The sequence below is a fragment of the Grampus griseus genome (assembly GCF_964374135.1).
Source record: "Grampus griseus genome assembly, chromosome: 1".
In the NCBI taxonomy this organism is placed as follows: Eukaryota; Metazoa; Chordata; class Mammalia; order Artiodactyla; family Delphinidae; genus Grampus; species Grampus griseus.
In genome coordinates, this window is record NC_139017.1 from 78,147,820 (window position 1) to 78,162,820 (window position 15,001).

A 15,001-nucleotide genomic window follows, 5' to 3' on the forward strand; every position below is an offset into this window, starting at 1 on the left:
GGCTCTTTATTGGGTGGTTATTGCTGTACGACAGGGGTCAGATGAGACACAAGCAGCGTCAGCCCCAGGAATGTGGCTCTCCTCTCCCAGTGGGTGTGTTTCTTCAGAAAATCCCACGAGGCTGGGACAAGTGAGCCCAAGGTTAGAAGTGGAACTGGAACGCCTCGGTCGCGTGCTGCTTCCAGGGCTCCAGGCTGGGCAGCAGGGAGGAGATGCCCATGACGTGCCAGGTCTCCCCATCCGACACCATTGAGGTCTGGTAGGACAGCAGCTGCACCTCCGACTCTGCCAGGAGGCCTGGAAGTAGAAGAAACCCCTGGTTGGCACAGGGCTGGGGGGAAGGAGAAGCAAGAGGCTGGGAGCAGGCTCACAAGACTTGAGTTCCCAAGATCAATGTTGCAACGGGGGTGATGGTCTCAGAATCAAAGCGCTGAGACAGGGAACAAAGGGCTCTGCCCAGGTCCCTCGCTATTCTGCAGGCTTTAGGAACACCCTGGCCATCAGGCAAGGCAGGGGAGGGAAGATCAACCACAAAGAGCCAGAGCTGGACTTGCCAGCTGCCAGTTTTACCCAGACCATCAGCAAAGGGGAAAAGCAGGGGAAAGTTCCCCTGGGCAGCTGGCAACGATAGTGAAATTAGGCCCTTGGAGGCCTGTGGACACAGTCTCTGCCATACTTGGAAGTGCTCCAGAACTCCCAGGAGCCCGAGCGCCAGGGGACAGGAGCAGATCCAAGATGCCCACGACATCTGGAGGGGATACCCTGACATGGTTTGTTGGATCAGGCTGGCCACCACCGGGCCTGAGGTCAGAAGGAAACCTGCAACTTAATTCTGAGCTCCTGGGATACAGCTCTACAGGCAGTTCTCAACTGTGTCCTTGCTGTGGTGAGCACCTGCCTATCAATAGGGGCTCTGGGGCCCTACCCCTGACGACCTTAGATAAGGCACTGAACCTCAGAACTCCATACCGGCTCCCCAAATGTCCTGGAACCTGCTGCAGATCCAGTGATGCCGGCAGGCATGGAGAGGGGCTGAAGGAGGCAAAAGTCCACGGAGCCCAGTCCCAGGACAGAGTCCTCAACACACACCCACCGCTGCCTCAAGGGCACCGGCCGGCCCGACAGGTCCCTCCTCACCAATCATGGTCGGCAGCATCGCAGGGTTGGAGGGGTGAGTCCTGAACATGAGCAGCGGCAGGCCCCGGTGGAGAGGCACCTCTGGTCTGAAGACAGCTCCGTTGAGTGCCTGCAGCACAGGCGTGGTGCCCTGGACCCAGCCCACGGCCTGGTAGGGGGCACCTGCCAGGGCCACGGTCAGGAGGCATTTCCCGCAGCCCTGCTCCCCTGGTGCAGCAGGGCTGTGGGAAGTGGTTACCTGCAGAGAGAAGGCAAAAAGGCACCGTGACGCCCACCCCCTCGCTAGGCCTAATCGCCAATTTATAGGGCTTCAGCCCTGCGGCCACGCCATGCTCAGCAATTCAGGGCGGGTGGCGGTGGGGAGAGGGCAGATGGGGAAGCCACAAGGGGCGGCAGAGGCTAAGAGGATGTGCGGCGAGCTCCCGGAGTCTGCAGACTAACCAGGAACCCGGGTGCCGTGGTAAAGGGGCACTGGTTGGAGTGGGCCGAGCACGCCGGGCTATCTCCCAGCTCCCAGCCGGGCTCCTCGATTTCCTCAGCTGTGAAGTGGGGCTACTGCTGTCCCTCCCACTCACAGAGCACTTATACACAAAGCACTTTCACGAGTATTAGTTCACTCGTAGCGATGCTCGGGGCCGGTGGTATCTGCACTCTGCAAGTGAAGAGATCACAGCTACTTCTCACAGGCAGACACTGTCACCTGCAGGACTGGCGCCCAGGGCTCCCGCTCGGGGAGCAGAGCTGCAAGGTGCTCTGAACACAGGCGAGAAAAGCAGTGCTGACCCGGGATGGAGGGGATGGAGGGCAGGGGAGGGGAGGGGAGGGGTGCGCACATTGAGGCCGGACTCTTTCACCAGCAGCTTGGCATTCACCAGGTTCACCTCCACCTGACGGGAAGCATCCTTCAGGAGGCCAACGATGACGGCGGGGGTCAGGCAGTTCCCAGAGTTCTTCAGGGACAATCCTGGGGACCCAGAGAAGCCACCGTAAGGCCACTGTGTGTAGAACAACAAGGGGGTGGGCAGCACATCACTGGCCCCGAGCTCTGGGTCATGGCTCCTCACTGACCTGGGGGCCCAACTCCAGCCTGCCAGGCGGTTCTGCTTTCCTCTCGGGGTGGGGGACACACGGGGGGTCCAGGCCAGGACACTGGGGATGCTCTACACCAGTTTAAGAAGCTCTTCTCCAGAACCCGGCCTAACTCTGCTGCCCCGCACACCTGCCCCTGGCCTGTCCGCCCTGGCCTGCCTGTCCTTCCCCAAAGGGACACTTGAAAATTATCCTACCCTCATCCCTACCCGGCACTCAGGCCCTTGCCAGCCTCAGGAAATGGAAGCAGGAAGGGGCGACTAAAGCAGCTGGGCCCACTTCCCTGTCTTGTCTCCTTGAGGCCTCGGCACCCCGGCCAGCGAGGCCCCTGGCTCTGCCCCTGCCTGGTACCGGCAATGCTCAGGTTCTACCTGCCTCCGCTCCAGTCTCTCCCCAAGGGAGGGGATGCCCAATGGTCAACGGGGAGGACAAGCCCCTGCAGGGATCAGGGGACCGGGGCCCTCCCTGGTCTCTCAACCACGCCTGCACAGGGCTGGACCCACTGCACAGGCGGCCAGAGGGGCAGACAGCAGGGACTGCTCCCGTCCCCACTCCCCTGCGGAGCAAATGCCCCTGCGGGCATCAGCCTGCCCGAGGGCCCACCTGAGGATGTCAGAGCACAAAATGTCCTCGCCGCCTGCCTCGTCTGACACCCCCGCCCCGGCTTTCACTTCACAGGTGAAGAACTCACAGCTCAGAGAAGGAAAAGTCCCACAGCAGGTAAGCAACAGGGTCAAAACCAGAATAAAATGTTCTGTTGCTTCACCTGGACTCCCTCCACCAATCCTACTGCCTCGCACGTGAAATTCCAAATCTTACGGAGGTCCCTCTTGCACCCCAAACATGCATGTCTTAAAAAGACTGCATCAACGTGATTTACGAAAATTAAGTATATCTCCCAATAACTTTTTGTACTCATCCTCGTCAGTAGCAAGCAAGCCATACTCAGACCAAACATGAAGCACGGAGTCATGAGAGCGGGGTCACCTCTGCGTCCCTCACTGGTCTGTTCCTGCAGCAGACACGCCCGGTGGGGTGCCGAGTCCACGCCCCTCTTCCCTCTCCCTCTGCAGAGTTCCCGGCTTACCCTGTGTTACCACCTGAATGGTCCCTTTGGGGGACCCAGCCCAGGCTTGCATCAGTGCCCCAAGAGCTTCTGCCAGACCAATCCAAGGCTTGGTGTGTGGAGAGAAGGCACTGGTGAGGGCCTGGGCGTTTACCTGCAGAGAGAGGGGAGCAGGGCAGAGGTCAGGAAGGGATGGGACAGGGCACACCTGCCCAACTCGGCCCCCAAGCAAGGTCTTACTGCTGAGACTCAGCTCCACGTGGAGAGCAGGTGGCACGGGGCCACCCTTGCTTTGGGTGCCTGGGGGGTGATAACCTCCACTAGCCACCAACGAGGTAACAACAACGTGTTCCCACAGCTGAGGAGAGCTATAGAGCCAGAAGAGGGCACAGAAGGCTAAGACCACTTCCAACTGCCAGAAGGGAGTGGGAAGATGGGGAAAAGGACACCTCCCTCTTCTCTGAACATGTGCCAGCGCCCCCAACCCACTCCACCGGAGACTTGTTTCTCCTGTGCTGGGGAAGGAAGATGGGTCTTTGACATAAAACGTATGGGGAGGGCTTCCCTGGTGGCGCAGTGGTGAAGGATCCACCTGCCAACGCAGTGGACACGGGTTCGTGCCCCGGTCCGGGAAGATCCCACATGCCGCGGAGCGGCTGGGCCCGTGAGCCATGGCCGCTGAGCCTGCGCGTCCGGAGCCTGTGCTCCTCAACGGGAGGGGCCACAACAGTGAGAGGCCCGTGTACCGCAAAAAAAAAAAAAAAAAAAAATCACAATTTGTAAGGCTGGATTTATATACTTTTTTTTTTTTTTTTTTGGTCATGCCGCGCAGCTTGTGGAATCTCAGTTCCCCAACCAGGGATTGAACCCAGGCCATGGCAGTGAAAGCGCAGAATCCTAAACACTAGACCACCAGGGAACTCCCTGGATTCACACACTTCTGATGATCCTATCACTCTTTAAAAGTTGACTCCTGTGAAGTCCACCACAGGCCTGCTAGGCAGTTGAAGAAGGCAGAAGCCACATAATCTTCTGACGTTGTAAGTCTACGGTCTGGCTGGCTGGACCCCCAGCAGGGGCTTGATAACGAAAACCAGCTTGTTCTGTGTCAAAATGTCTATTCCATCTTGTGGCTCTGAGTTAAGTATCTGGCCACTTATGCTGAGGCAACTTGTAAAGAGAACCATCTAAGAAAGATTCAATTAGAAACCCGGGTTGGGGGCTTCCCTGGTGGCGCAGTGGTTGAGAGTCCACCTGCCGATACAGGGGACACGGGTTCGTGCCCCGGTCTGGGAGGATCCCGCGTGCCGCGGAGCAGCTGGGCCCGTGGGCCATGGCCGCTGAGCCTGCGCGTCTGGAGCCTGTGCTCCGCAACGGGAGAGGCCACAGCAGTGAGAGGCCCACGTACTGCAAAAAAAAAAAAAAAAGAAAAGAAAAAGAAACCCGGGTTGGATGCAAATCAGGCAGCTCTAAGATGTAATGAAAAGAAAACACGGACGCTTCTATTCCTGTTTTCATAAAGACACAACTGGCAGAGAATTAAAGAAGAGACTTGTGATGACAGAAACAACCAAGGAGGCGGGACCCCCAGCAGACCCTTCTGTGTAAGGGGCATCCTGGTGTGATCGCACCCTGCGGCCGGGTCCCCTTTGATCCTCTCCGAAGGGCACAGAAAGGGCAGTGAGTCCCAGAGCTGCAGGGGGAGAACTGAAGGGCCAGGCCACAGCTGGGGTGTGAAAGCCTGCAGCAGGCAGCAGGAAAGTGCTCATCTGAGAAGCCCCAAAGGCAGGCGTCACGCTTGGTCAGGTGCCTGCACAGGCCAGGCCGGTGCTTCCCCCAGGTCTGCTGAGTAAAAGGAGCGTCTGTCTTCTCTAGAAGATGAGTGGGAGCCTCCAGGAAGAGCCAATGCACTGGGGCACCAACCTGACCCTAATGCTAACCTGTGCCTCACGTCAGAGCAGAACTGGAGAGGACCCGGTAAAGAATGAGGGACAGAGGAGTTTCCCATGTAACAAATATGTCTTTCTTACAAATGCCTACTCTACCCCACCAGCCGTTGTGGCTGGAGAGTTCAATTTGCCTAAGTTTAACAATTTGACTAGGAGATGTGACCCCTTAAGTAAGAAGGGGACATTTTGTGGGCCCATTTGACGGAGCTGGTGTTGAGTCCCCGTCATGAAAAGGCCTGGAATGCCACCACTCCCTGAATAACTCATAAGGGCTGCACCGCTGAGGGCTGTACCCTGCCTTGTGAGTGGACAGAAAAAAGAAAAGCCCAGCCCAGACTGGGTGGCAATGGTCACGGTGGCCCAAACCTCGCCTGGGTCCCCACCAGCCTCACGGGGGAGGAATGAACTGCTCAGAAGCCCACGGCATGCAAAGGGAGTGAGAAAGCGTGCCCTGTCTTGAGAAGCCCACAGACACAGCGCAGAGAAAGGGTGCAGACGTGGATGTGGATGTGTCTTTGTTGACCACCGAGCTGTGGCCACTGCCAGGCTGTCCCAGCCTGCCCGTCGCACCTGCGAAGGCTGCCCCCGAGGAGCCCTCCTACGGGACAGCAGTAGGCGCCTTTACTTTCTCAGGGTGTAGAGGCCACAGTGGCCTGGGCTCTTAAACCAGGGCTGGCAGGGTTGAACAAAGCATACTGTGTCTCTCCTGCCGCAGTTCTGTCCTCAGAAGCGAAAATGCCTGTGTTGAGGGTCAGCCAGGAGGGTCAGGGACTACCCCCCAGCCGCGCCCCAACTCTCATTCATTATTGGTTAAATGCTCCAGGCAGAGCCACATGAACTGCAGAGAAGCTTACATCGTTTTGCTTTTGGTGGTGTTTTCTTTTTTGTTGTTTGTCCTCTGAGAACTTAGAATTTAATTAAGAACTAAGATATAAACTCATGAAACGTCAATAATAGGAGAGAATGTGGCTCACTGCAAAAGGGTTGGGATGGAGCTAGAAAGGCCAAGCAAGTCTTCGTGAAGGGGCAGGTGGCGCGCAAGCCCCTTGATGGACAGCTATGCCTTCCTTATTCACCTCCATATCCCCAAAGGGCTCTGACAGTATCTGGTACCCACTGGAGCTTAGGGACCATCTGAGTGACTGAGTGAATGAGACAGGACTTGAAGTATAAGTCAGGTTCAGGTTGGAAGAGGAACAGGTACCAGGAAGGGCCCACTGTGAACACAGTCAAGAAACCATGATTTGGGGGAAAGAAAGGGGGCCAGCTGGCTTGGAGGGTTCCTATGGGGATGATGGGTGCAGGCTTCTGGGTAGGGCAACCCTGCTCAGGGTCCTAAGAGAGATGGGATGAAAGGCGAGCGCTCGGGGTCACGAGGTGAGAACGCCCTCTCAGGGCTTTCTCCACAGGCCATCCCCCACCTGCCCCTACCTCGGGCATTCCGCCATCATGCCAGCCACACTCCTTCACTCCCAAGGCCTGTGGAGAACAAAGGAGCCTTTCTCCAGAGGCAGGGCACTGGGAAAAAACACAATCTCAGCAGTGAGCCTACAATATAAACAAGCTGAGCTGGCTCCTTGCTGCTGGGCCTCAGCTCTCAAGGCTAAGCAGGGGCAGCTCCTGCCACCCCACCCAGCACACTGGCTCAAGTACAGTCCCTTATCTTCGGCTCCCAGGGCTGAATCTGGTCCCAGCGACAACACGCCCTTCTGCAACTCCTCCCTCTGACCTCCGGGCCCAGCCCCACGTGGCGTACTTACTACTCCCGCTAGAGATTTCCCCTTCACCATGTCCACAAACTGGATGGCAATTTCCTCCCCGCAGCGGCTCTGGGCCTCCTTGGTACTGGCGCCCAGGTGGGGGCAGCTGATGACGTTCTCGTGGTCCACCAAGGCCCGGTCCCGGGGTGGCTCCTGCCCAGAAAGAGACATCTCTGGGTGGGTTGCTTCAGATGGCCCCAGGGAGTTGGAGGGGAAGAGGGCAGGGGTGATGCTGCCTCCTACTTCCGTTTTGTCTGGGTGGTCACTGGACTCAATAATAACCGTCTTCCTCATGAATGTTCCATCACAGCAGAGTAGACAGAGCTGTAGACCGGATTCCAATCTCAGCTCCACCACGTACTACCTATGTGCTTTTGGGCAAAATCTCCATCTCTCTGAGCCTCAGTTTCCCTATCTATAAAATGGGTTACTACTACCTACCTCCTAACACTATTATGGAGATTATGCAGTAATAAAGGAGGTTCTCAACCAGTGGTAGCTGGTATAGCTGATATTGGTTTTTCCCCTCTAGTCCCTGCCCCAAGTCCAGTCCACCCCTCAGCACTTCCTGTCAGCTCTTAGCACAGAGGCAGGCTCTTTGAGGGCATTCCACACGGGTGTTGCATCCTGGCTCTCACCAGGACAGGCGGCCCACCTGGCCACCCCTACCCCACCCTCCAGTGCCCCTGCCACCCCTTCTGCTCACCAGGCACAATATAGGGGCGTTGGACCTGTTACTTAGGCCTCCTCTCTTCTGCATTCTCCCCAGGACTCTATCGGCTCCCACGGGATTTGGCCACATAGGTCTGTGAGTGCCGGCCGCAGAGTAGTAAGTGTCATGGGGAGGCCAAAGAGAGCGGGGGGAGGTGCTGTGTTAGGGAGACGGCGATATAAACAAGAGCCAGGCACACCCTTGCCTTCAAGGAGCTGACGATGTAGCTGAGAGAGATGGCCAGGACCACAAACCCAACGCATGCTGTGCCCTGGGCAGGGAACAGACACTGAGTGCTACGGGGGGTCAGAGGGCCAGGGTCTTGCCAAGGCCACAAAGCTGGTAACCAGCAAACCCCCGCTGCCTAATCCAAAGCCCGTGCTTTCTCCCCAATCTCTGACGCTGAGGTGGGATTTTTAAGAGAGGTGGACAGGATTCGAGTGGAAATGCTATCGGGTGTGAGGGCAGGATGGGGGCAGTGGGTGAGCAGATGCTATATCTCTGCTCCTGCACAGAGACCTAGGGACAGCAGCCTCTGGGACCAGGGGAACACGTCTAACCAGTATTCTCGGCTTCCTTCCCTCTGCGGGAAGAGAGGAAGGGAAAGGAAAGCCAACATACACTGGGTGGAATGTCTTCTTGGCAGTGGGATTCATTTCACCAGAGATCTGTATCAATACCTTAAACCCCTCTCTGCCTGCCCGAAATCCTCCGCCTCAGAACTGATCTGCTGCTCTGTCTTCCTCTGAACTTATCAACAGGGTAGCCGTCCAGGAGCCCAAGCCCAGGAATGCATCCTATATAAACTCTGAGTTTTACAGAAGACAGCACGGCTGCCTCTGTACCAGGCTCTGCACTGGGCTCCTCAAACCACAGATGTGTTACTTTTGGCGACACAATTTCTCCCACTAGAGACAGGAAGCTCAAGGTCTTTGCACAGCTGGGCTTGCAGCCCAAGTCCCTCTGCTCTGGTCTCCCCTCTCCACCAGCACTGAGCAGGGACTCACCTCTGTGAAAACGTCCAGCGCGGCTCCAGCACACTGACCCGACTGCAGGGCCCGGAGCAGGGCGCCTTCGTCCACAATCCCTCCGCGAGCACAGTTCACCACACGTACCCCCTTCTTGCACTGGGCAAAGGTGCTGTCGTTCAGCAGGCCTGGAACGGAGGGAGGAGCTTCCCTGGGGCACTGGTGTGGGGATCCCCATGCTCTCCCCACTGCACTGGCCACCGCACTGGCTCCATGGCCACCGCATCGGCTCCAAAGGCCCTCTCTCCCTCCCACCAGCTCTTCCCCACACACCTCCTTTCTGGGGGACCACGGTCTTTCTGGTCTCACTGCTCCCTTCTCAGATGCTCTGGGGCAGGAGATCTTGTCATGGATTTGGACCAGACTCAGTTTAGAAACATCCCAAATATCCCCGAGACATTAGTGCTGCCGGCAGTGGTCCCAGGAAGTACTCACGGGGTCGCTGGTCCTACATGTTGACCCAGACCACCCAGACCCTGTGCATTTCTACCTAACTCACCCCTCCTCGGTCTGATGCAAGGCCATGTAACAAAACATCACCGTGCTCCATGCTCACAGGATCTGAATGGGCCACCGCCACAGCTGGTCCCCAGCATAGGCGGAAAGGCCAGACTGAGGGCCTACCCTTATCTGGTCTGTGGCTTCTGTGGCCAACCCACAAGGTAGGGGCACACCTACCTGTGGTGGAAGGCAGGAGAGGTGTGTGCACAGTGATAAAGTCACAGAGAGGCCAGATCTCCTCCAAGGGCACCTGCTGCACACCGAAGGAGGCCGAGACCTCTGGCGAAATGATGGGGTCATACCCTATGGTCTGGGGAAGTCAGAGAGGGAGAGTAAGTGTCACTGTTCATTATTAGCACTGGTATTATTAGTCACAGCAGCCATTTACGGAGCACTGACCCTATGCCCCGCACCACAGTTAAGCCTTCCCCAACACCTGTCTACCTCTCATGACAATACAACTGGGTTGGCACTATTCTTCCTTCATTAGAGCTGAAGGAAGTGGAGCTTACACACTGGAGGGGGCGGCGCCAGAGTTCAAAGGCAGGTTCGCCCACCTCCAAGCGCTGAACCACGAACGGGTGCGGTAACAACCGGTGCGCGGTTGGACCAGTGGAGCTCAGACGCCCTTGGAAAGTGGGGAGCCCACGTGAGGCGGGACAATCCTGCGGGAAGCGGTGACACGGTCGGAGGGCACGAGGGAAAGGGGGAGAAGCTGTCTGCAGCCGGAGGCGCCACAGGCCAGGAGACAGAGGCAGGTGCACCACCCACTTCAACAGAGCGAGGAAGAGATGAGGGAGGAGGACAGTGGTGGTGCTGAGCGGGTTACCAAGGAGACGGGACTCGCCACTGGGGAAGACGGTGAAACACCAGTGCTGACACCAGCGGGGAGAGTACGGTCCCCTCTCTTGAAGTTTCTTTTAACAAGACTTAAAGTGCGTCTCGTTTTGGAAGCCATAACTTGGTGACTAATCGCGCAGAGAGGTATAAATGACTAACGACAAATCCTTTCAACAAGGCAGGTTTGACTGGGATGGGGAAGGACATCAAGAGAGGGAAAGTGAGACATAAAGGCACCGTGGGTGGGGAGGACCCAGAAAGAAGCCTGGTCTGGGCTGGCTGGGGAGGGGGTGGGCCCCCAAAGCAGAGGGACCGCCCTGAGGCTGCGGAGAAGGAGGGAAGTTTGACGCCTGGGAGATGGGGACAGACAAGAAACTCAGGGGTGTAAACTTCATGAACCCTATGAAATCAGCTAAAGGTCATCACATATTGATGGGAAGAGGGAAAGGTGGAGAAGACAAAGCTCAGGAGAAGGAAGAAAGGACACAGACTCATAGCAGATAATGGCAAACATCTCTAGCATTCACTATGTGTCTCAAACCTCCTTAGGTACTATTATTTCCCTGTTTCACATATGAGGAAACTAAGGTGGAGGTTAAATGATTTAGCCAAGGTCCTAAGAGTAGCAAGTGGTAGAGCTGGGACACAAGTGTTCTGACTCCAGGGCCTGCACTCCTAATGCCTACCCTGTAATCAGGGGTGGAGTGAGCAGCCCACAGCCCCACCTGAGAAAACAGGAGTAGAATGAGATGGAAACATCTCTCCCACATCAGAAAGAATCTTGGGTGTCAGCCACACCCCTCTCAGCAGGGACAATGCTTTAAAGGTTGCCAAGGCAGCACAAGCAGCAGGGATGCATATGCCACCAGGCGAGAAGCATCCACCTCTTGCAACAGCAAAGACCTACCCACTTTCTGCCTGGTCTGCCCAGGAAGCCTTCCCAGGGCTCTCTCCATGGGCTTGGTCCATGTCTCAAAGGCATGGATGTCCTCAAGAAGGCCGGACAGCCAACTGAGCTGGGCAGGCTGGCAGGACCCAGGATACGGCCTCTGAACCAGTGAACCAGGAGCCGGACCTGAGTCCTGCCTCAGTCACTGTCGACTGTGTGTCAAGGTGCAAGTCAGTGCCTCCAGACCTGGGTCCTCAACTCTACGTAAAGAAGCAGGTGGATGATTTCAAAGTCACCCCTGCTCTGACTTCCAACAATTCAACATTCCATGAAAAGAAAGCTCCCTTAGCCCTGAGAAAATGTTCAGAGTTGGCCCAGGATTAAACAAAAACAAACAGAAAGAACTTCAACAGTGGTCATCTCTAGGTGGTAGGGTTAATTTTTCTCTTTTATGCTTTCCTACGCTCGTTTAACTTTCCCCCACTGATCATGAATTTCTTTTGAAGTTAGGGAAATATACAAGTTATTTTAGAAAATAATGGCACAGAAGATCGCTATATCAAGTCAGCACTCTTAGAGAAGAAACTGAAAACGGTTATGAACAAGGTGTCACTTTGGGGTCACGTTTTTCATCATCAGCCTTGTGGGACAACAAACGCTGGGTGGGTCCCACTCCGACCTCCGGCAGAGGTTTAGGAGAAAGAGGTTGCCTCCCAGACGCCCTACGGGATCGTGAGCTCGGGACCGCCTGAGCCCCACGTGGCCATTCCCCCAGATGTAACCTCCTCGTTTCTCTTGGGGAGAATGAAACGCCCAGGGGAGGGGAGAGGATCCTGCCCTTGTCCTCACAAGTCTTCTTTGTCCGTGGGCTCTGAGACTGGTTGAAACAACGGCCCCGTTCATTTCTAAGCCAGATGTACTTTTCCTCATGTGGAGTGGGAAGAGGGTAGGGACACCAGCGGAGGTCACACAGCCAAGCCCGATGGAGGGGGTTCACACAACTCTATTGGCTCTGGGCTCCTAGGAGCCAAGAAGCAGCACAGGGCTGCCAGGAGGAAGGGTCTTGCAGGCCAAGCCTGGCCCAGTGCCCCCGCTGCAGCTGCCTGGGTCTAAAGGGAAGTGGACGGCGTGGGGTGGGGGCAAGAGGAGGGATAAGCGTCTGCCGCAGTGGTCAGCAGGCCCCGACTCAGCTTTCTTTCACAGAGAAACAGTACCTCGTTCATCTGCAGACAACCGCAGGGAAGAATTCTACCCTGTTCTCATTTTTCACTCAAAATACCCAGGGCGGACAGGAGCTGAGCTCAACTAAGGGCTGGGGTTCTTGTATCAGGGGACCACGTTGCCAGAGATAAAAAGGGTGATAGCAGGCCCGGGAGACCAATCCCGAGGCGCGTCCTAACGTATCCTGGCTAGGTCAGATGTCCTCACGTGCGGAAATCAGGACACTCGCGGTTACACACATCTATGATTCCTAGAGAGGAGCCTTGGGGAGCTGCGCAAAGGGATGCCCCACCTCACCCCGTCCCAGGACTCCTGGTGTTGGGGCGGCAGAGGAACCCTAGGTTTTCAAGCGGAGCTCCAGGGTGACGTCCTAGCTGCCGTCCTAGGAGGCAGCCTTGGGAGGCTGAGCACGCTGCTTCCGGTCCCCTGGCTGACCGTGGACGGAGGAGAGCAAGAAGGCCTGCAAGGTAAAGGGACTCCAACAGGGGAGCCTAACGGTCATGCCCCCTCTCTACCCCAGAGCCAATCTTCGGGCTTAGCGTTGGTGCTCTCCCCCAACACGCTGAAACCTTACACAGAAACTCCGTATAAAGCCAGATCGATTCAAAGGGGCAGAGGTGAAGGCCCAGAGCCCCACCACCTGCTCTCTTTCTGGGCCCATACCCCAGGTCCTTATTCTATATCTGAAAATATTTGAACATCACTGCTCTAGGGCAGTAGGAATTCCAGGTACCAGACTGAGATGGCAGCCGCCTGTCCTGCGAATGGCTGAACACAGGGACACGAGGCAGGGACTGATTAACGAGCAGGGGTCAGAAATAAAGACGGCGGTGGTGGAGTGGGGCAAAAAGCACCAGGCTGGAACTCAGGAGGCCCAGAGTCTGAGCTGGACTCCACCCCTTACTCGTCCTATTATCTTGAGCGTATCACGTAAGCTCCCTGGGCCTCAGTTTCCTTATCTGTAAAACTGGGTTAATAATATTGACCCCAGAGGGTCATTGCAAGCACAGTATCTAACACAGCAGAGCTCAGTCAATATTAGCAGGACCTGAAAGAATCAGGGACAACTGGTGCCTCGGGTTCAACGTCCATCCCTCTGGGCTAACGTCAGACTCATCACAACCCTGGGCGCAAAGAAACTGTTAAGAGATGCTGGTCTGCTCCTCACAGAAAACCCTGAAAAGAAAGTGCAAGGCTCAGCCCCTGGTCGGCTGGGGCCTGTGGACCCACTCTAGGGGACAAGCCAGCTTGAATGCCTTGAGCCTCCAGAGTTATAACCTGTTATCCAGCAACACGATTGAGAAAAAGTTTCAAGCAGAAAGAACATCACAGAGTGTAAGACCCAAATGATTCAGAACACCAGCGGGCTGCAGGCTGCCAGAATTATCCTGAAACCCACATCTGCACCTGTGGCTCAAAGCAAGGACAGCAGCTGCTCTAAGGTGGAAACCGAGGCTCCTCCTAGGCCTGTGCTGGCATAAGTGGGCTCTTCGCCCACCGATCCCCACCTGGCTAAGCTCCCCCTTCCGTAAGTGACCAGACGGTCCCAAAGAAAGGAAGGGAAAGGGGTGGTCCACCCCCAGTATCTGAGCCCAAGAAGGTCTCTCCTTACAGCTCCTGTGATGTGAAGGGACCCCTTTTTTTTTTTTTAAACTATTTAATAGCTTTTATTCTGCACATTTATATAAGTAACAGTTTTACCAGGGAAATCGTTTTCACCCAACCACCATATATCTGAAAGCATTATGTTGAAGTATAAACTCAAAATGAGGCCAAGGAGGCTCAGTAATACTGGGGCTTATAACGTAGGAGCTGAGACTTCCCCTGTCTGGAGGAGTTCCATGACCCTAGAAGAGCAGGTACTGTTGTCACTTGGAGCAAGAATGGTAGACAGAGGTCCTGCATCAGTTACACTTTTCAGTATTGGTGAAAATGAAAACTGTCCACCTGTTTTGATGACTGTTCAGTCACACAAGAGAAAGCCATGACCGGTTCCCTGCTTTCACAGTCCGGTTTGCTTAGGGAGGACATTTTCCCCGGGCATGTTGGAAAAACGGGGGAAACCATGATTTCATCTGTTACACTTTTTTTTTTTTGCACACACGTTTCACCAAAACATTTTCCTTGTAACAAAATGAAACTATCCGAAGAGTCGTTTCGGATAGTTTAAATCCTGATACCTTAGAGAGGGTCAGATAATAGTTGTCCATTAGCAGCCTAATTAGTGATAAACAGCCTGGTGACAGATCAGGAACACGATGAGACCCCAGGTGCCAGGAGCGCAGAGGATGATAAAGATAAACTTTACAAGCTTTGCTGTTTCGCCCGAGCCAGCCCAGCTAGAACTACTCAGTGTCCCCTACGACTACTGGTCCACTCTATGTCTTTAATTAGGTTGTTCTCCCAAGTTACTGTAGCAAACCCAGTCCTTAATAATTGGACACCGTTGCCTAGGACCACACAGTAAACTCACTGCCAGGACCATTTCACAGTTTAAAGAAAGTGGTAGCCCATTGGGATGATGGATGTTCACAGACATCAGGGCTCACAGGGCGTCTGCGTCTATGTTCACATGCCCTCTTCACATGCTGGCCAAGTGGTTATCCTGTCTTGCAGGTATATCTGCAGAGATGCGGGACTCACTCTCTCCTGAGACCATTCATTCTACTGGGGACCAGCTCTGTAGCTCTGCCCCTCCAGCTTACACCTAGTGGTCCTCCCTGGATCTACTTCTTAGAGAGCATGACTCTTCTATAAGACTTCTGTTTAGCTATTTGAAGGCCTCCACTGTGACTCCCAAGTCTTGATG

At 55.4% G+C, this 15,001-nt stretch overlaps 1 protein-coding gene across 1 annotated transcript in view; it reads right to left on the reverse strand.

The window, feature by feature from the left end:
- PHGDH (phosphoglycerate dehydrogenase) overlaps positions 1 to 15,001 on the reverse strand; it is a 30,731-nt gene continuing 15,730 nt past the window's right edge. Inside the window, exons 6-12 of the mRNA XM_082657501.1 lie at positions 9,420 to 9,552; positions 8,721 to 8,869; positions 7,002 to 7,154; positions 3,314 to 3,446; positions 1,971 to 2,101; positions 1,138 to 1,375; positions 1 to 297 (exon numbers count right to left, since the gene is read on the reverse strand). Coding sequence (XP_082513627.1) covers positions 143 to 297; positions 1,138 to 1,375; positions 1,971 to 2,101; positions 3,314 to 3,446; positions 7,002 to 7,154; positions 8,721 to 8,869; positions 9,420 to 9,552 — 1,092 coding nt within the window. The 3' untranslated portion in view covers positions 1 to 142. The remainder of the gene's footprint in view (positions 298 to 1,137; positions 1,376 to 1,970; positions 2,102 to 3,313; positions 3,447 to 7,001; positions 7,155 to 8,720; positions 8,870 to 9,419; positions 9,553 to 15,001) is intronic.